Source organism: Phlebotomus papatasi, chromosome 2 (assembly GCF_024763615.1).
Source record: "Phlebotomus papatasi isolate M1 chromosome 2, Ppap_2.1, whole genome shotgun sequence".
Taxonomy (NCBI): Eukaryota; Metazoa; Arthropoda; class Insecta; order Diptera; family Psychodidae; genus Phlebotomus; species Phlebotomus papatasi.
The window spans coordinates 53,234,335-53,257,403 of record NC_077223.1 but is presented as its reverse complement, the minus strand read 5'-3'; the positions used below and the strand labels follow the sequence as shown (position 1 = coordinate 53,257,403).

The 23,069-nt window shown below is 32.5% G+C and overlaps 1 protein-coding gene across 5 annotated transcripts in view; it reads right to left on the bottom strand.

Annotated features, from left to right (window-relative positions):
* Nucleotides 1-23,069, bottom strand: part of LOC129801642 (protein prickle-like) — a 184,484-nt gene that overhangs the window by 45,956 nt on the left and 115,459 nt on the right. Inside the window, exons 1-2 of one of the 5 annotated variants that reach the window (XM_055846885.1) lie at nt 12,609-12,968; nt 8,819-9,368 (exon numbers count right to left, since the gene is read on the bottom strand). The exons of 3 other annotated variants lie outside the window; for them this stretch is intronic. In XM_055846885.1, coding sequence (XP_055702860.1) covers nt 8,819-9,324 — 506 coding nt within the window. In that variant the 5' untranslated portion in view covers nt 9,325-9,368; nt 12,609-12,968. Of the gene's footprint in view, nt 1-8,818; nt 9,369-12,439; nt 12,969-23,069 lie in introns of those variants that run through there. One more of the 5 variants, XM_055846884.1, reaches the window with a different exon arrangement.

Sequence of the window (23,069 nt, the reverse complement as noted above, 5' to 3'; positions counted from 1 at the left end):
ATCGAGTTGATGAGCACCTTGGTCGCCAGAGGGTTCTTTAGAACTCTCAGCATTCCTCCTAACGATCTATTCTATTACTAAATTAGATCAAACAGTAATTGAAAATAATCATTGATACTTTGGAGTGACGAACCGATCTTTAGTCCTCCACTGTTTTCCTTAATATTACACAGTAGAAAAAATGCATAATAACATAGCTGTATTGTTACACAAAAAAGTATTTCAATTAAAATTATTTAACCTTTTAAAGATCGGTGTAAATCACCGATGCCACAAAAAAGTTCTGACTATTTAGGGAGGACTAAATAATTTTCTACACTCAAAAAAACTTAAGGTAAGTGTACCAAATTTCGACATAGTTGCATGCAAGCGTCAAAGTCTTAAGTTTGAAATGTAATATTTTTAATACAAATTGATTTTTTGTTACTTCTTTTTAAAGAGTGTTGCTTGGAACCTTTTAGATAGTTTATCGCATTTGTATTCTTTAAAATAATTCTTAATACATTTTAGAATGAACAAATATATATAGACATAGCTGTGGGTAATATTTCGATCACCATGATTCTCATCAGGATTCTCATGGTTCCTTGTCCTCTAAAGTATACAAAAACTAAAAGATCATGGAAATTTCAGGAACAAAAAAAAGTGGCCGAAATTGCAAGCTGGACGAAATCTAGTACACTAATTTTAAGTCAACACTTCCAATACGATTCTTACAAGAACCAAGAAAAACATTCACAAGATCGAATATTTTACATTTACAGTCAGAATCCATTGAAGTATTGCCCAAAAAGTTTGATGTTCTACTATTTTTTTTATTGAGCAAAATTCGTATCTTGAGTAATAAAATACAATTTATTTACTGCCCCAATTACAATTATAGGTATGTTTATTGCTGAAAAGTCTTTGTCGATGTTTATAAGACTTTTTAAATTCTTTGTGATTCTTTATGATACCTGAAGGTCAGAACAAATTACAGGATCTAACGAAATGATCAAGTTCTCAGTAATTTCAATCACCTTCTTTATTATCAGGAGAATCATACCATCCTCTAGGCACTTTATCCTCCAAGTACTCTGCAATTTATTGAATTAATTGGTATGAATTTCAGTGGAATAGAAAAGTATAAAGCTCATTTGTCATCCATTTAAATCGAAACCTTAATTGGAAGTACCATATAAAAAGAGTTGAATCACATTTATCTCCTTGGCTATGTTCATGTGTCCTCAAGCGAAATCCGAAGAAATCACAAATTTAAAAAAAAAAAAATCATGAGACAAACAAAAAAAAATTTGAGAAGTAGGGCTTGTTTTTTTGGAGCTTTTCACAAAAGCACAAATAGAGATATTGAAGAGTGATCATTGTCCTATCTCTTGATCGCATGTTAAATGGGAAAAATACCATCTAATCGCTACGAGCAAAATTAATAAACACTTCAATGTGAGATTCTGCAGATTATGTCAGAAATACAGTGTAGTCGATGGTATGCAGAGAAATTGTATTGGAGTGTCTTGCTCCTTCCTTTTTTCCCGCCTCGGCTAAAGCAAAACCTGAGGTTGGATGCCAGTGGAAAAAAATGCAGGTAAGAAAGCGATTTGTGGCGGAAAAAAGGTGCTGTAAAATGGAATGTCTTGTTTAATCGAGAAGATGACAATATATTATCCTCCACCATGTACTTCGACTTCCCGCATTTTTTTCCCCTTACAACCTCCTCTCTATATATATTGTTACCTCAATTCGCGATCTCCACAACATTTTAATAAACGAGATGATTATTGATAATAAGTACCCCAAAGGTACATTTTCTCAGATATCTTTTTGTAAAAAAAAACTTTGTGCATTTTCTTGCCATAAAGTATCGACATAACTCACTTGGAAGTCGACAATTTGGCGATGAATGATGGCTAGATAATTAGAAACATATCTTTTTTTTTTACAAAAATCTCTTTTAACTGGGATTCAGATGAGAGGGAGTTGAAGCTATGAATGTCAGTTTTCAATCATCTCGCACATTCAGCTCGTTTCACTTTGGCCTCAAATGTCTTACCAGGGGATCGCCCTCATGTTTAATATGACGTTATTTACGATCTATTGAGATTTCTCTGCGAAGTTTGCCCACGAGAAAATGTCCGAGAGATCTTGGTGCTGGAGCCCCAAAAGAAGTGCACACCTTCGGACAATTGTTTGCACGTTCACGGGTTTGTGAAGAAGGAATGTTTTATATTTGATCGTTTACTCCATATTTATTTCGTTTGATTCAGGAAACACACAAAATGATCATGAAGTGCCAGGAAGTGGCTTTAGGATCAATTTAATGGTTCAGTGGTTTGAAAATGCAAGAATCAATTGCACTTTTCGCATTAAATCTTTATAAAGGTATAATATTGAATTTAATGCTGTTTTACTGAATATGAATACTGTATCATCTTAATGTCTTATACCATTTATATACTCATCTCGTACAGTGAAGTTATCACTTATGGACGTTACACACCAATGGGCCAGCTGGCAGAAATCTTAATTTCTTTACACAAAACAGATTTTGAAACATCACAAATGCTAATTTTATGATTTTTCAAAAACGGTTTTACGTAAACCTTTAAGATTCCTGAAAGTTATCCATAAGTGTACAATGTCTATAGGTTATGACTGCACCCTTAGTAAGTATAAGCGGCATAGTTAGTCTACCGAATTGCTTAGAAATGTAACTAGAGGAATGCTTCTCCGTGCATCGTTTTTAAAATTTATTGTAGATATTTTGTTCAGTGTGATTGGATCGGGAGAATTACATAATTCATTTAGGATTATAGACGTTAATATTTGAATATTTTAAGACTTTCATAGAAAAATATAATTTTCTATGTATTTTTGATTCTATTAAAAGAGCCATTATAGGTTCGAAGGTACACCTGTTCAACAGGGAACACCGATTGGCAATTTCATCAAAATATTGGAATTTATTTAATGTATTTAACAAAATGCAAGTAATATGAAGTTTTTTTATTCATCTAACCTTTTCCTACACCCAGCGAAATTTAATTAAGAAACTTTCTTAAAGTGAGAGGTGTGGATCGTGTGTAGATCCGATAGGCCTAAAATTTTTCTGAACAATATAGGTCTATATAACAACTTTTTCTACGGTAGTGAGCCGTGCTCACTACTATCCGTGTGTGCACGAGAACTATTTTAATCAAATTTGGTCAAAACTGATGCGAAAATTAATTAGGCTCACCACTAATTTTTTAATAAAAAGTTAATGAAAATTCAAAAATATTTCCTTTTTATATTCTATGGAGTCATCTTTATTCAGAATAACACACTAGAAGTGATTTGTTATGCTAACGTATTGTTTTTTAAGCGGCCCTCCAGAAATTTCCTTCCATACCCGTTTTATGGCAATTTCAGCGCTAAAATTGAATGGAACTGACAGCAGTCCTCAAAAATTTGACTGGATAGTATCATCCACAGGTTTTTCTATTGGGTTTAAACCCGAGTAAGGCGCTGACTAGTTAAGAACCTTCCATAACATCTTATAAAACCATTACAAAATGCGTGGTTTTGTTGAAAAATCACATCTTCAAGAAAACACACTGACTGAGAGAAATCCGAAAAAGTTAAAATAACATTCTGGAAATGTTAATTTTACCCTGCAGTATTGATCCGAAAACGGTGTAAATATTACCCTTTTTAGGTGTATTAGGGGTTAAAGTTACCCTTCTTTCATGTTGATTTTACCCTTAAAGAGTGTAAAATTAACATTAAAAAATGTTGATATATTTTTACACCCAAAAAGTATTAAAGTTATTACGAAAAAAAGTTAATCGCAGCCTCTTTTTTTTTCTTAGTGCACAAAAAAAATGTTATACAGACCTATACTGTACAAAAAAATCTAGTCTGATCGGATCTACACACGATCTACACCACCGAATTTATGAAAGTTTCTTAATTAAATTTCGCTGGGTGTATAAGGATAGATTTTAAAATTTTATATCTTCAATGGCACAAAAAAGGTGCCAATAGGTCATGACAGTCATGACATTAGTTATTAAAGTGTCAATTTAATAGGTGTTCCTTCGACCCTACGTATTATTTAAGAAAGAAGTTTGTTTCACAATTTCAGTATTTTTTGTAGATCATATGTAGAACGATACTCGAACGAATAAAATTACTCGTACACAGGGTGCAAGTTACGTTTGTTTTTGAACCATAGTGAGTTCTAATCCGGATGAATTAGAAATTTGTACTAAAACTCAGGTAAAAGTGTGTTTATTTACTTTTTTCAGTATAAACTAAAGAATTTATATGATATTCAAAAGTGGGGAAAATATAAAATAAGCAATGGAATGCCCGATTCTAATTTATTAAAAAAAAATGGTACATTTTGCAATTTACTAAGTCCATTATAGGTATTTTAAAGCATCGCCTTTTAAGCATTTGTAACTCATACCGGGATTAAGACACCCTCCCTAATTGATTTTTTGGATTTTGGGACAGTAATCCTCTTACTTTTACGCCTATCACTTTCAATCATTTTCCCTCCATCATCCTTTCAATTTTTTTTTGTCATTTTCTGTATTCCTCGTCATCTCTCTGGATCCATTGAGATCCAGGCTATCAAACGAGTGATTGTGTGAGAAACTGACCATCTTTCGAGACAATTGAGTTCTCCTGATGGAGTATATTAAAAAGAAATTGCTTCATTCTCTGCAAAAATCACTCAAAAATAACCATGACTGGAAGATTGAAGAGGAATTAATTGAAAGCAAATGCCTCTAAAATGTCTTCTCATCGAATCTCACAACTGCAAATCTCTTTCACTATTGTCATGTTTTAGTGTCTGATGCTGTGATAGAAATAATTCCATTTTTTTGCCTTTTGTGGCTTTATGCTTTTAAAAAAAAATATCTTTTTAGATGCTACTCTATTGAATGTAACACATTAGATAGGTGTGAGGTTTTCTCTTCATGATCCAAGTGAACGCATAATGTCATCATAAATTTTTACTACCACCTAAAAGTGCTAGCTCTTCTTCATTTATTTAACTATTCATGTATCTTTTGGGTCCGAGTGTGAAATTTTACTTGTAAAATTTCACACTAATGGCAATTAAAACATAAATTTTAAAGCTTAGAAAAAAAATGACACAAATTCTAATTTCGTAAACTTTCTTATGAAAAATTTCAATGCTCTTAAAAGCCAAAGCTTATAGGGCTGAAGTTTTTATTAAACAAGTTCAATAGCCAATTTTACCGCTCTTTGAACTACCGATGAGGTATTTTTCAGTCAAATATCATACCTTTATTTCATGTTTTGTTTGTTTTCCAACTCATTGTGAATGCATCTCAGAAAAATGCGTTAATTTGGATGTTGAATTGCACTTTTTCACGGATTACCATTGAAAAGTCAGTGGCTTGAGAGCCATGCGGAAAATGTCTGGGCTATCCGTGAAATGCATCGAAAATAGACTTTGTGAATCAATATGTAAAAATTTGCAGAGGGAAAATGTGACGCACTGATGGTGCATTAATCCATGAAGATTTTATACACAAATTGCTCTTGATCTCTTGCGGCGTATTCTCTCCGTCTCTGTGGTTTTCTCTGTCAAAGATGCTCCGCAGACAAAGTGAAAAAACATGAGTAAACTTTTAATATATTTCAATGCATCCACTATGTCAATTTTAATTATATTCCATCGTGGTGGAAAAGAGCACCGCCTTGTCTCGATCCTCAGACTGTGGGGACCTTACTTCCTTCAAATTCATAACCTCTTTGATTCAAGGTGGTCAGACGATACACAAGGAATTATTGTTTATGTCTTATTGCAGACTTGTGAACTTCACTGATAAAAATAAAATGAGTATTGGGGATCTTTTGAAAGTATAGGCTTTTTGACGTATATTAAGTACACTACATAATAAAGGAATAAACACAAAAAAAAACTCCATCTATGGATTTCGCTCAGATGAGAGAAATTATGTTGTGAGTAATAAGTTTATGATAAGATTAAGATTAACAGAGGCCTATGAATATGTTTATGATAAGACATATTCTTACCAAGACATAATCTTATCAAATTTTTGTATGGTATTGCATATAAAAACTGAAAACCACTTTACAAACAAACTGCATACATATTTTCGAAAATACGTATGAAAATAAGCTAAAATTGACTAAAACTTTAACTCGTCATTCCTATCTGAAATACCAAAACTAAGTCTCCAAAACAAAAGTAATTCTGAATGACACATAAGTTATGCATAATATTTTTTGATCCTAAACTGTTCTTCAGTAATTACAGAATTTCATATGAAATTAGTGATATGTCAGGATATAATTCCGAATATAAAATAAATAATTTACAAAAAATTGTTGTATGTTGTGGATTCACAATCCTCCATACAGAATTGACTTTATTTTATTATAATATTAACTTGCCAATTCTGTAAGATTAAGGGAGCTCTGGCACTAGTCATCTTAATATCTTAATTCTGTTTTAATTGGGCTGCATCAGCTTTTACAGACAACTGATAAAATTTTGAGCGGATGATTAAATTTTGATCTTGGAAAATTTGAGATCAATTCTATAACACAATTTGCTAAAATCCTCTTGATATACTGCCTTGACAATCTATGTTTTTGACTATAACTGCAACGTTCGCAAGTTTGTTTTCGTAAAATTGGTTAGTAAAAATTGATTTGGTCGGTGTATAAAGTACAGAAAGCATATATTGTAAATGAATAAAGATCATAAAAATATTGATATATTCTTTAAAAGGAAAAAATTAAGACTTTATGAATCGTAGGTATTATCAATTGGATTTAAAAGTAATTCTGATCACTTTTTAGTTTATTACTGAGCAAAACTGATTTTTTTAAAATAATAATTTTGAATTAAATATTTACTCGTCAATTTGAGTAACAGAAGTGACGTGCATAATATTTCTCATAATAGCTTCCACTTAACTAAGTTAAAAGAAAAATACTTAAATACCTTGTGCAAAATATAGTTGCTACTATTGACCTTAATTCTGAGACCAAAATCAAAATTAAGAACTAAATGTTTTGGTAATCTGAAATCAAAAAATCAAAATCAAGATGTAAACCGTGTGGATTTCAAGATTTCTAGTTCTTGAACCAACATTTTAAGGTTTCAAGGCGTCAAATTTCTTGATTTTTTTTTAATAATTCCAAGAACCTCTATGAGCTGCTCGGAGTTTTCAAGATACTATCGATTTGAAAAGTTTTATGTAGAATTGGTTTAGTGGGTTTAGTGATGAGTATTTCTATAAGAAGTGTTCAGAAAGGAATATTAAAAATACTATATTTGAGTTTGTAATTGTATAAAAAAAATGGTTATATTCTAAATGGCATGTATCGATATACAAAACCTCTCAAAGTATCTGCAAAAGATAAAGGCCTAATATAAACGTTTCAGCGTTTATCACATGTCACTAATTTTAGTTCCTTCATGTGTTCCTTCTATATTAATGAAATTTATATATTTTTTTCTTTATATAATTTGGTAAACTAAATATAGCAATTCACCAAAATCAAAACAATTATATCTTCTGAAAATACTTTGAATTATCGTGTATTTTCTGTGTGATATTTTTGAAGTGATCCAATCAACTGACTCCCATGCACGATTGTACTTCACGGTTGAGTGGATATTTCTGCATTTCTCAGGAGTGATTTGGCACATTTTTCGACTCGTGTTTTGCATGTCTGCAACGTCGAAAAAGGACAAAGGGAGTCGATTGATGTTGGCATTTTTCACGTGAAATCCATCCAACGATTTGTTAATCTTATTAATCCAAGAATGTTAATTGCTGCCTGACTTGGGTGCAATCCAGTCCACTTATTTGTCTATTTGCAAGCCTCAGCAGCTAAATAACCACGTTGGGTGGCAGAAATTATACAGCAATCATACAGATAAATTGCTATCAGCATGACATGTGAACTCAAAACTCACAATCAATTTCAATATCCTCTTGCTTGTGCCACTCACCTCGGCATTTTGCACCTCTGGAACAGGAAGTTCCTCCCCCAAAAACAAGTGCAAAAAAAAGCTTGAAATACATCGGTGGTTCGTTTGAATTATTGATGCTTTAATTGAATTGGAATGATCACTGAAACTTTTATATGCAGACCCATAGACAGAATTTTTGAGCAGAACTGTTTTTTTTTTATTTTAGGGGGTGGTTTAAAAAATGCATAAATTGGCTTTCCCTCACTGTGATTTTGTAAATGAAAAACCACGCGTTTGATGTAATTGATTTATTTTTATTGCAGTCTCTTGGATTATTTACGAGGGAGCTTTTAAAGTTAATGAATGTATACGTCCATTTCTATAATAAACTGGCAAAAAATGCGGAAAAATTTTCATTCTTCAAACGACGCATAACAGTGTTAAAACTTGGATTCAAGGCATTTATTGGTCACTCAGCGGACAAAGTAGTGGCTGAGAATCTGAGGCACAGTGGTCAAGAGGAAAAAATAGCAAGAAACCAGTTTGGATTTAACACGACGCTTTATTCTGTACTACTTTTGTTGGGGTTTTGGTGCTCCTTTTTGATTTTCTTCTCCTTAGGCTTTTCCCCAGGCCACAACTTTGCATTATGCTATTCGTGAATGCGTGCCAATATAGTTGGTCTATTATTGAGAGATTGCAGAAATATTTTATATCTATATTTAAGGTTTTTAGAAAATATTTTTAAATAAGATGCTAGTGTGGTAACTGGTTAATTTTAATTTCGATTATGATAGTTCAGTAAATGATTAACTGCCGATTTACTGAAATTTATTTAAAACAACTTACGTTACTGGTGGTGAGACTTTATCAGACTGTCTAGGAGGGATGCCTGGAGGTTCACTGGGACAGTACCCAGTCCTCGATCGACTCAGCTGGAGCTTCTTGAGCTCTTCTTCGCTAATCTTTAGTTCTTGCTGTATTTCTGCTGTGGAAATTCCACTATCCCTCGATTGATTCCCATTCGGAATGGGATCTAAGCCCAGTAAAAATGGATCATCAAGGATGGTCACTCTACTGGGTTTTGTCTCCTCCACTTCTGGCTTTTTCTTTGTTATCAGAATGCCTCGATGGCTTCTGCAGGGGAAGATCACATCTGGGTCATTCCCTGCGTTTTGTGGTGAGGGATTCTGCTGACGAGCTTGGGACATAGCTAGCCTCTTGGAGGCTGCCTTTCCATAAATCTGTCGATAGTATTTGTCCTGATCCCCATATAGGAAACACACTTTCCACCATTGTTTGCATGCCAAAAGATTGGCAGTTCGCGGAATTGCTGGAGTAGTCTCCATGGACATTTTTCACCATTTCACAAGTCACTTGCAATTCAGAATTTCTTAACCTACATCACAAGATCATCAGAATGGTCAAAATACGATCAAAACACACCTCACAAGGAATGCTCTCTAAAGAAGCTCATCTGAGAGATTTTCTCAAGATTAGCCCAACTAAAGTGTGTATTTTCGAAGTATATTCTCGGCCTTTTTTTCTCAAGTGCCATTTCTGCCTCTTAACGATCTCTCAATGTGCCACAAGACAGAGGAAATCCATCTAATGAATAGTCTCTAGTGTCTTGCAATTAGCGGTAAATTTGTAAGATGAAGAAGTAAGACTTGGTTCTTTTTCTTCATATTTACACAAAAGACTGAGCCAAATGCCTATCGAGAAAAACCACAAAAATTCCTATGGTTCTTCTCATAAAAGAGATTGTACCCCTCTATAAAATCCTTCCAAGTCAGAATATTTTCTCAATCAAGTTTTACAGAGAGGCTGCGAAACATCTTCATTGAATGGCAGGTCATACCTAACACCATTAAAATTATTTGTCAACAGAAATGCTTTTAAAACCCTGCGTGATAAACATTTTACGATTGTGCCATTTAAAGCTGAAAATTAGCCTCGACCTCTCTCTGGCTTTATTGGCATATTTCATAAACCATCTTGCGATGATATCACAAGATACTGTAATGCATATTCTGCAAGGAATTACATGCTATAATACCGAAGGCTTCAGAAATCTTTAAAAGTATATCGTTCATGCTGGGACATTTAAAAACTTTTTTTGGGGACGACGAAATTGCACAATCTTATAAAAAATATGCTTATAATGCTTGTAAAGTTATCTTTTCATGTTTTAATTTTGGTGGAAGAAATTGAATTTTATCGCAATACAAGCAGGAATTAAGAAAGTACATAAAATTGTTTAATAAGCAAATCATAAAAATAATAAAAAGACGTTAATATAGAATAGACGGAAGAGGAAGAAAATCGATCTTAATGTTTATATTAAGTGAATTAATTAATAAGAAGTGAAATCTTATCCCAAGTTATTGCTCAATTTGCAGAAAATTTTATTGAACATAAACAAGTGTTTTAGGATCTTGTTTAGTGATTAAAGATGTAGTTGCAATATCACTTAAAATGCTCATACTTTTATTTTTATTATATCGCATAGTTAAAAGATTTTTTTTGTCACCATATCATTAAAGTGAAATTTAAATATTTAATTGCAATTGAAGTACCTGATTTATAACTTAAACTTCAATGTTGAAAAGGAAAGGTATTGTATTTTATGTTTTTAATTGCCATGTGTCCGCCGTCGCCTTACCTAGTACCACTTTCATCAGGTTAAAAGTTTAAATATCAAGGTACTGCACAAAAGAGCAGTAAGAAGAGAAATTTGATCAGCAAAAAAGAGTTAAGCAATTCTCTTAGAATTTTATGCCACCGGCAAAGCTTTTATAGCCGCTACACACTGTAAAAAGTTTTTGTCAATATTTGTGATATAGCACCAAATTGTTTAGGCTTGTCTGATGGCCTCTACACACTAGAGAATTTTATGTCGATATTGAAGCAAATTCCCTACGCTTGTGTAGGAAAGAGTCTTCAATATGTACATACATTTCTCTAGTGTGTAGAGACCATAAAGAAAACTGTCGAAATTTCTTCAATAATGTCAAATATGAACATATATTTTCTTAGTGTGTAGAAGCCTTTTAAATCAGAAAAATTTCATGAAATCATATGTACTTTTTCTATCTGAAATATTTTGAATACATTGGTCTCACTCCTTCGCTCTCAAAATTGAGAAGGACTAAATTGCCTTTTTCGTGATATCTAAAAGAAAAAGAAAAAAAGCGAAAGAGTGGGAAAGACATATGCAAAATGTTTGATAAAAAAACAAGAGTTGCGAATTTTGATTTCGTGAAATTTTCCTGATCGAAAATTTTTGCTGGAGCCATCAATCGCAGTGTTTTTTATCAATTTATCAAACAATCAAAATTATCATACAAACTTTGCCAAAGGTAAGGTATAGAGTTTGCTTTTTACTTACAAAGCATCTTGTATGTTAATTATACAGACTCAGATCTTTTTACCAATATAAATAAAGTATAATGAATTTTTAAGCAACATAAACATTGAGGCCTAATTTGGAAGATTAAACATGCTGTTACTGTTATGAAAAGATAATTGAATATTTTAGAATACTGAAGATTTGAGGACATACTATAGTGATAATCAAATTGTCCAAAAATTTGTTTTTATGATTTAACAAATTTACATTTCTATCAACATCAATTTAACTAAGAAATTAGTACAAGCATTTTCAGACAAATATACTGGAATTTTATGCTAATTTTGAAAAAAAAAATTATGTTCAAAGAAGCAAACTGATAACAATGCCTCTAAAAAGCTAATAAAAGAATTAATTTTCTCTCAAAGTGCTTTTTTACGTTTGCCTTGGCTTTGGCCATCTACAGAGTGGTTCAAAAGAAAAAGTTTACTGAAAGATTCACTAAAAAATTTCATTCTGGTAAAACCTAAAGAACTTCTTGGATTCTTTCGAATGCTTTTTAATTGTTGTGCCTCGAGGAAGTGGAAAAAATGAAGGGTTAACATTTATAAGAATGATTTTTTAACGTCCAAAAGACACGAGAGATTCCCCTCTGAGGCTCAAAAGCGTATTCAGATTGAGGAGTTATTTTATATGAGACAATAAATCAAAATATTTCATTTGACTCCCAATCAAAAGCCTCTTCTTGGCATTTTTTTTAATGAATGTCTTTTTTTTTCTCAAGTGTCCGAAGTGGGGATAAATATTTGGTGTTTGAGCTGTTTGAGAATAGAATAACTTGAAGAGTCCAATGATAGATTGAAGACTTGGTAGAAGAACTTGTGAGTGATCGAAAGGGAAAATTTCAAGTCATGAGTATGTTTGTATTAGTGTTATTTATTACAGGGAAAACAATTTTTGAAAATGAAGAAAAAAAAGGTATTTTTGTATGCAGAGCTGTCAAGAAGACGCGAACCGATGGCTTTTGGAGAGATGTTGAGGAATTTGTTGGGAGGATAAACATTTGCTGAGCTATGCAAATAGACAAAGTCCTCTATAGCTCAACTTTATGGACTGACCAGTGAGCAATAAAATCCGTGGTGTATTGAAAAGAGTTCGAGGATCGTTTGAGATTTTGTTTGTTCAGTATCCAGTCTGCAGAATCACTGTGTTGAGTGGCTTGAGGCACTTGAAAAACGCGACATTTTAATTCGTTTTCCCAAGAAAGCAGATGAGTGTTGTATATACCCGCGAAAAAAAAAATTTGGCTCCACTTCTTTGCGTGATGGCGAAAGGTTAAATTGCACTGAATTCCAGGTGGAAATGAGCTTTCTTGTGAAGTGTGTGATGGTGTATTTTATCCAACCGCCACACTCTATTAAATCCCGCTCATACACAAATTCACAGCAATTCCAAATGGTGATCAAATCCACCCACACGAGCCACTAAATTCACTTCTTCACCTCACGGCAAATGCTCAAGGAGGAATGCACTTTTGCTGGGAAGCTTGAGGTGAGAGATACAACAAATGCGCAATTTAACACACGATTCTACTAAACCGAACAGGTGAGCCTCGGATGCGATCTCGACTGAGTTACCTGCTCAACTGGCACTTTGAAACCATCAGCAGCCGCTCAATGGCCACAAGACTCTCCAAGAGAGTCACTACTCTTGCTCTCTCGCGATTGCGAGTGATCACGGAGAACGATCGTGGGGCAGGAGAGGATCGAAGCAAATGCAGTAGCCTTTCACTCGACAGCCACTTTCCTCAATGATCCACACACAATTCTCAATGAAGGCATTTTTGGACTTTTTGGAGATTGTTTTGTTTTTTTCAGTGGGAAGAACTTCCTCCTGCACTACGTAGAAAGTATATTTCGGTTCAATACAGTAGTCAAATCTACAAGTAGTTCACAATCTCATTTTTCTTTTTAATATTTTAGTATTCATAATTTAAAAGACTCGTATTCTTTAAGGACAAAAGATTACATTCATTTTTTTTTTAAATGTAATAAATTTAATTATTTTTAATATTTAATTCTGAATTAAAGATCTTTAATTTCAAATGTTACAAATTTATAATAACTTAGTTTAAAATAAAATTAATTTGATTATCATTAATGCCAAAAGCTGGTTGTTAGGATTATTTAAAATTTTAAGCATAGCAAATGTTTTGAGATATAAAAAATGCTATATTTGAAAATTCGCAAATAGGGGAGACTGGGGCAAAATTTGTCAAAACGAAAATTTCAATATTCACTATTTTCTAAAATAAAAGAGACTGAGGCTTGAAGTTTTTATTATAGATAGCCTTCATGAATCTTCTTAAACTTACAAAGTTTCAAGGGATTCGAGGAAGGATTATGTAAGATAAAAAATAATGAAATTTTGAGCACTATTTTTGGAATATTTGGCTTACAGAAAATATCAATACTGATTAGCTCAATTTAAGCACATTTCTCGTTAAGATAGAGAAAAATTATCTTCGACAAAATTGCAGAGGAATATCCGAAGACTGACAAAATTTGCCCCAGAAATTTTGAGAATCTCTACAAAATCGACTTTTAGAAAATGATTCGAAAATCACATTTCCTTCGAGATAGAGGAAAATAGTCTTCTGCAATGTTGTAGAGCAGTAAATTTTCTATAAGAATATGCTCATTATAAAACGTTTAAGTTTTCTCAAAGCTCGTGAAAGAATTAAATATGCGTTTTGAAAAGTTTTGCCCCAGTTTCCCTTACTAACAATAAATATTTTAATATTTATTGTTAAAAAGATTTCATAAAAACGGGTGGAAAAGCGCCCCAGCTTTGCGGAATACTCGAATTTGTGGCAGACGCTATACCTCAAAAGTACTTTCGCACCTTTCACCGGCTTACAACCGATTTTTTGGACGGACTGAATCATACAAAAGATCGCCCAAAATAGCTTAGTAATAATAAATTCGTTTTCAGATAAAAATTATTTATCGGTTATGTATCGATTCGTTACCGGTTCATAACCTATTGGAACCGGTTCAGTCATGTCAGAAATTCCAAGACCTTTCCAACGATCCCAAATATGATCCCATTCGGTTGATAAATGCGCTTTCAAGAGTCTTTTTAACTGTTTACCTTGAAAAAATAAAACGTTATTGCGAATGATTCTACGGTATTTTCGAATATAGATAAAATGTACGCCTGGGAAACTTCTAAAACATATCTATAAAATTAAAAAAAAACCTTAGGACGTGTTTTCAAGCAATCTTCAAAAACATGATTTTGTAAGGGAAAGAGAGCGATCGAGAGAGCAATAAGTGTCATCTTAACGATCTTTAGGTCGACTTATGGGAAAAGGGGGTGGTCTCCCGAAGATTCCAAGTCTCTATCTATAACCGTTTGGTCTCTAAAGTGGCAATAGCCAGACGGAAAGACGGACAGACGAACAAACAGTGTGACGACATTTCTTCATTGCCACCGACACAATTATCCTATATGCTTTTTAAGCTGTAATGGACACACTCTGGCTTAACATTTTATAGTTTTCCCATATTCCTTTAATGAAACTGACATAACTTTTTAGGAAATATTAAGATTAGCTATTAAAATTGCCATAGATAGGTCAGATTCATTAAAGCCGATAGAAAGAATTTATTTACACTATGACGCATTTTTTCTTAAATGTAACTTAACAGTTAAATTCGCACTGATCGGAAAACTAAATCTAGACTAATCGTCATTTCATTTAAATATACTCATTTCAGTCACAATATTTTCTTTAATTCCACATGTTATCAAATAATAATCTTAACTCCAACTTGATTCTTATAAGAATCTACAGAACATTTCCATTTGTATTTTAAATAAATCTCAAACTTATAGTGCAAAAGTAGGATTAGAGAATCGTGATTCTCTGCACAATATTAAGTGGAATTCAATGAAATTTTACGTGTTTTTATAGCTTCTAAATTTATTTATTGACAGAAAATGTGTCAAAGGGAAAATTGATGATGTGAAAGAGATGAATTTAGTTAAAAGAGGTCATCAGAAATGATCTTAAGACTAGTAAAAGGAATCATTAACATTACGGTTAATTAATTCTTGTCATATTTGCATTCGAAAGAGATTTGCAGAAAAAAATTTCGCGGGTGGAGACGACTTCACCCACTCCAGTTTAATCATAACTAAATTGACCGTCTTGATTAAGAAGCTCCTTTGGATTTCTTTAAAGCCATTATGATGTTAAAACCCACATAACTGTAATATCATATAGATGATGGAATCCATGATTTTAGAAACGTATTCTGGCAATTGCCATTAAGAACTTCACTTTATTGCCTCAATCTCTGGCGAGTTTCAACGATCGTGAAATGATAATCAGATTGAAAGTCTTGGTGTTTGGTATTTTTCCTTCTTCATAAAATCAGCCACTGGAATGTCTTCAGCAACTTCGTTCCTCAAAAGATAAACAACACGAAGAGCTGAGGGCAATTGCTAGAAAATGAAGATATCGCTATGACAAATAATAAAGATTATGACGGGATTGATTGACTCACTATCAATTCTTGACACTCACTAGGATTGTCTTCAACTTTGAATTGAAATAATGTGTGATGGAGGTGGACTCAGGAAGTCAAAGAGAGTGTCAAAGAAGGGGTTAATAAATATTAAAGTGAATAACCGAAGGCAATATCTCGTCATTTGCATTGACAATAAAATATATATATTTTGATTATAAACTAAATAGCATATATTGACAAAATATAAAGTAAAACCGTAATAGAATAGAATTTATTAATTAAAGCCTAACGTCTAATCACTTTTGTTTTGTTAATATGTCTTCAAAACTGGCTGTAGGAGTGAGCGAGATGACTAGATCTTGATCTTATGCCCAGTGCACAATAACTTATTTGTAAACATCTTTACAACATTTCCAATTAGAGTGAGTGAGATGACTAGATCTAGATTTCATTCACTCTCATTGAAATGTCAAAAACATGTTTGCAAAACAAGTTATTGTGCGCTGGGCATAATGACCAACGCACAATAACTTTCGTTTGTAAACATGTTTTCAAAATTGTCTATAAGAGTGAGAGAGATGACTAGATCTACATTATGCATTCACTATCACTGAAAATTCAAAAACATGTTCACAAAACGAAATTGTATTGTGTGTTGGGTATAATGCCCAGCGTACTATAACTTTTGTTTGTAAACATGTTTTAAGAATTTCTTATGAGAGTGAGCGATATGATTAGATACAGATCTCATTCACTCTCACTGAAATATCAAAAACATGTTTACAAAACAAAAGTTTCTGTGCGCTGGACATAACACACAATAACTTATATTTTGTTAACATGTTTTTAGAAATGCCTAAGAGTGACTAGAGTTAGATCAATGTAACTTTCACTAAAATGCAAAAAAATTGTTTATAAAGTAAAAGTTATTGTGCGTTTGACATAATACCCAGGTTATATGAAAAGAACGCAGAGAATTACACACTAAATAAAATTCGAAGCTAGAGTAAAATTAGACATAGCAATTTATTTTTCTATTTCAGTTAGAGACATTAGAAATTATGAACAGTTTCTTTCAAGATGTTTGAAAAAAATTAATTTATGTTTTCACAACATTTTAAAATATTACTTTTTTTAAATGAGATTATTTACAATTTGATTTGAATATCAATTTAATGCTTAAGATCTTAAGTTAATTAAGTAAATTTTCCTTTATGCCCAGCGAACAATAATTTCTGTTTTGTAAACATGTTTTTGACATTTCAATCAGAGTTAGTGAGATCTAGATCTACTCATCTCACTCATTTTCAAGGGAAATTTTGATAACATGTTTACAAACAAAAGTTATTGTGCACTGGTCATTATGTTAAAGAAAAATACAGAAAAATGTTATTTTTAGTTTTCGTGGCTCACTTAACCCTATAAGGACGATTGGAACACCGGTATCCCATAAAGAAAATAATTTTTCCTGACTACCTAAAGTTATTTTTTTCTTATGTTTGTACGTAATTGCAAAGTAGAAGCTTGAAGTAATCTAAGATATATTTTGCAGGACTTCAGCTATTTCCTATATTGTAAATGTTTAAGTTTAAAAATGACTAATTTTTAAATTCTCATATTGGAAAACTATTTTAATTATTTTTTATACTTCCAATTCTTTTTAACCAAAAAAAAAAAGATTTACAATACTCATACATAATATTTTTCATTAGACTAAAAATTATTATTCATTAATTATTAATCAATAATTATTCATTAAAATTATTAAATTTATGTCCCTATCGTTCATACAGGCAAAAAATGCACCAAATCAAATGGATTTCATAAGGTTAGATGTAATACCTGTCACTGATTTCGGTCCTTAAAAAGTGTCTCGTCGTTAAAGGGTTAACCGATAAACAGAAGTTTTTTTTGGAATTTAGATAAAAGCTTTTGCGCTAAATATAAACTAAATAAACATAATAAAACAATAAATAAATCTTAAATAGAATAAAATCAAATTGTCAAGGTATATTAGATAAAATAAACAACAAAATAATAAATCAAAAATTTCAACAAGAAAAAGGCAGAGTGAAGAGTGTCTACAAATTTTTGCAATTTATGGCTCTCATGAACTTTATTACTGGGAAATTTGAGTAAGGAAACATAAAAATACAATCAAAAAATCACAATTTTCTAAGTTTATAAACCCCCTCTCGAGTAGAAATCCGATATGACTATTTTGTGTCTTTTCTTATGTCTCAATTTATTAACCCTCAAACTCCACCGGATTTGTGTGATTGAGGTGTAAGGTGTATTCATCGTCGAAGATCAATAAAATTTGACCGAGTGTCTAAAATTTCCACGTAAAATTTAAAAGTCGAGTCATCAAGTGCTTCGGCGATTGCAGAAGCCTCCAAAGAAATGGCATTATGACGCGAGAACATGGGCAAAACACCAACGAAATCGCCCATTTCTTCATAGTTTGGTCAGGTGATGGTGGCTCGTTGCTGACCCCATGGTTCGAGGATCGCGTGTTGTGGTATAGTTCAACACAGTGAAGACGTTTTCTGTACGGATGATATTGTAATAAATGAATGGGTTTGTTGCTGGTTTGCCGTCGTTCGCCATTAAAGACCCCTCGAGAGATGGAAAACCTGTTGGTACTACCTGATGGTCAAATTGTAATTATCTCCCTCTCGTTCTGCACTGGCATCGTCTTCTTCCATCGCCCTTGAACACAAACATTTCTTCACCGACACCACGTTGTTGCGTATTGTATTAAATTTCCTCTTATAATGGCATAACTTGGGGTGTATTGAAGAACTAACGAATTTCAGCGCCAAAAATTTCCAAGTGATACCAACTGCCAAAGAACAGTAGTTCCAACACCTCATTTCGCGATGAAAAATGAAAGTCTTTTAGCGCATTAACCATTAAGTTCACATCTTGGATTTCCACAACAAGAAACATCTGAATTATTCAACAATTAGCCGGGCGATGAGTGAAGATGGAATCAATTGGGCAACACCTCAGTTTGATTTCTTATGCAATGCTTTTGGAAATTAGATCGAGCACGTGAGAATGGATTTATCGATTATTTCTTAGTTCAATAATTATCACCTTTTCTTGCTTACAGTGAGCTTTTGAAATCGAAATGGATTTTTTTAGATAGTGTGCAAAATATAAATCATGAAACTACAGCATTAGAGAATTCTATCTCATTCACATAGAAAAAAATCATAAAATTTTGCTTTTTAAAAACACATATTATATAATATTTGAATTCCTAACATAAAGAATTATGTGGATCAAGAAGACTAAAAAAAATAGAATACTTTTCTACATAAATTGTTTTTCAGCATTATAAAAAAAAAGTAATTCAAGCTCTCTGCGTTATCACACTTGCACATTAAAATTTTAATGTGATTCACATTAATTGTCGCTTGTGAGCGTCCAAATATGTTATTTGAGTCTTTGAGTCACTTAATATTTGGGTTTTTTCTATTTATTGATAAAGAAGTGGACATGGCCTGCGAAAATAAGTTTAAATTTACCTAAAGCATAAATATTTTTCACATTAAAAAATTAAGGAGAAAATCGCATTAATTTTTCGCATTAATGCTATAAATCAATTTATATCAAATTTTGCGGGCCAAGTCTACCTTTTTATCAACAAATAGATCAAATTTTGAATATAAAATGATTCAAACACACAAATAACACCAGCGACAATTAATGTGAATCATATTAAAATTTTAATATGCAAGTGTGATAACACAGTTAGACATAGAAAAGTACAACATTTAAATTATATTTTCTGAAATTTTCATTTAAAAATTTCGAATGAGATTGAGCCATTGAGACTTAATTTTTGGAGATTTTTCTTTCGAAAAAAAAACTTGCTTCTCGATAGCCAATTTTTTTCAGAGTATAGGTTCATCAGACGCTACAAAACAAAATATTTCGTATTAGCAGATAAGTTAAACTATAGTACTTGAACGAAGGATTTTATGCCAGGTTGTTTCGTCATTATTTAACGTACCGTCTGCCGCCGAGCCAAGGGATACTGACTTACGATTTTCTGCATAGGTTAACTGATTGACAAGTGTTGGAGCATAAAGAATTTGGACTAAAAGAGCAAATTTGATTAAATTTAATTACTTTAGGTTCATTAATAGTCATGATCCCTGGCAGGGGAGAGGGGTGCATGAGATTTTGAGATGAACGAATAACTGAAAATGATTTTCAAGATATTCTAGATCAATTGTATAGGAATGGGTAAGTCAAAATGATTTGAAAACCATAAATTCTAAGTCTTTAATTTTTATCCGTCCTCCATGAGTCTACTCTTTTTAAAGAAATATTATATTATACATGGAACTTAGCTTTTCATCTGCTTTATCCTCAATTTTTATATTCACATTTACTGCTCTGTTCTGTGGACTAAATTCAAATAATCTAAACTTGAGAATTCAAATATTATCCTAAATAAGTCTCATCAGTATATGTTATCAAATTTCAATTGTAAGGTTTAATTTGTAATTTAATTATTTTAACACATCCTACTATATCTGATTGTAGCCATTACCTAATTTAAGTAAAAGTTTTGTATACCGATTTCTAAGATAAATCTAGATTTCTTGCAAGAAAATTATTGTAATTTATCGAAAAATTTGAGTTTAACAGATCTAGTTGAAACGATCCCAAAGGGAATTTGTATAATAGAGAGGAATCAGCACAAACTAATCTCTCTTGATTAAAAAGCGATTAAATTGTGTGCGATCTGATCGATAATTTGAATTGATCTGGAGCTCATACGCCTGCGATAAATATCATGTTGAAGTGAAAAGGCACGTTCATATGCAATTTAATACGATTTTCAATCAACGAGATGTGAAAGTAACACGCGTCTTGGAACACCTTTGCACAATCATTTGAGAATTGCGCAAAAATTCACGGGTAGAAATGGTGTCCGTGGCAACAATGAGCATTTGCGTTAGTTATTCTTGGAATTTTTCCCGAACAGGGAAAGTAGAGCTGGATGGCCAAAAAAGTGCTGCCTTTAGAGTTTTCATCTCAATTGCTAAAGTCTTTTTTTTTGTGTCGAAGATGGTGTGAGTGGAATTTCACATCATAATTTATCATCTTAATGATTTTAACAGTGTTATCAAGGATTGGTTGCCTTTTTTGAAGCAAGTTCTTTGAGAAATTCATCGAGTTCTCAACACTTTTCCCGCACGACGTGATTAATGACACACACCGTCAAATATTCTGGTGACTTTGTGAGGAATCATCAATTAACTTAGCTCCTCTTCGCAATAAACACCTCCCAGATCCGCGAAAGATGAATTCAGGAAGGCAAAGAAATAAATTTGACGGCCACAAGACACCGCTGGACTTTCTCAAAGTCTTCACGCATTCAAAGACATAAGTTGGAGAGAGATATTTACGGCATAGACCGTGTGAATTATTTATCAGTGGAAGAGATGGTGCATGTTGGAAAAAAAAGTTCTTCTTAAAATTCTTGTAATTCCTCAACGTGTACGAGCAATTTTCTCCTTGGCTGACTGTAACTGACACTCTTGTTGGTCTCAACAATCAAGAGAAAAAAGTCAAGGGAACAATAGGGAACCCGATGCTAATGTTTTCTGCAATAAACACTTACAAAGTGATCATCTTTTATCTTTAACATTTGTCTTTTAGAGATACCTAATCTTGTAAGACAACAATTGGTTTCTGATAAGATTACATTATTAATACAAAAACTCACAGTTTTATTTATTTCTTTTTAATTTCGAAGTTCAAGCGAAGCATTTTGCACATTATAACAATATCAAAGCTGGTTCAGCATTCCAAGGAGGTGCTAGGTCCTCTTATAAACTAGATTTCAAGATCATTACTATTTTTATTTTACAAGGACGGGTAGCTCATGTCCTATTGAAGAGGCGCAATGAATATTACTTGTTCAAATTCGAATATGGTGATCATGATCTAAAAGATATTCAAACCCGTAATACTTTTTTTTAGAGAACGTACGGTACGCCCTACTATTTGTGAGTTCTATTGCGAGTTCCAAAACGCATTACTAAAATATACATTGATGAAAATAACTTGAGATAGCTTTTTCCTTTTTTTTAAAGTAGATTATATGGGTTGCATCAGCTGTTATCGTATCTGCATTTGTTATGTATCTGTATTTGATGCAAACGATATTACTATCGTGGTTATTATGTATTAAATATCGATACAAAAGAAATGTAGGTACGATAACGGTCGATGCAATCAACGATATAGGGTCTAGGGAACACCTTTTGGGCAGGGAAGACTTTTGTTGGCAGTTTGGGAATATTGGGAATTATTCATTTAATGCATCCAACGAAATGCAAATAAAGTATCACACTTTTTCATTAAATTACTCTATCCTATAAGGATTATTTATAAAATTCTGGTTTTTTTAGGTTAGATTGATTTTGTTTATCGGTTTAGACGGTTTCATTTTTATTGTAGATTTCCGGTGAGCGATAAGCGTCTCGTCCTTATAGGGTTAAGCAGGCAGACTTTCTAAACCGTTAACACCGTTAGCACCTATGATTTAAAAAAGTTGAGAGACATACACAGAAAAAATATTTCGTAAAATTGTTCGTAAATGTTTGTGAATTCCTATTGGGCACTTACGAAATCCTACAAGCATTGTGTAATCGTATAACTTACTAAAAGTTCATTAAAGTATTAGTAATTCAGTATTCCAGTAAACGTATCCAGTAAATATATCCCACTAAAAGTTCGTAAAAGTTTGTCTTTTTCACAAACATCGTTCGTAACATGATCGCTTGACGACATTATTGTTTGTTTTGCAAGAATTCACGAACAAATGACAAAGCAAAATTTTACAAACATTTTTCAAGCAAATGTTTATGCACATAAACATTTGCAGGTAAACATTTCAAGCAAAAGTTTAACATGAAATGTGCGTCATGTGATCATGTTACAAACAATGTTTGTGGAAAAAGCACAAACTTTGTAGTGGGTTATACGATTTACGAGCATTCAGTAAATCCCCAAGAGGAATTCACAAACATTTACCAACAATTTCACGAAATATATATATCATGTGTAGGGGAAAGGCTCATAATTTTGTCCAGTTTCTTATTTTGGACACTTTGAGGATAACATTGGACACTAAAAATAAATTGATTAAAATGATGGATTTTTATTCCAATATTTGATG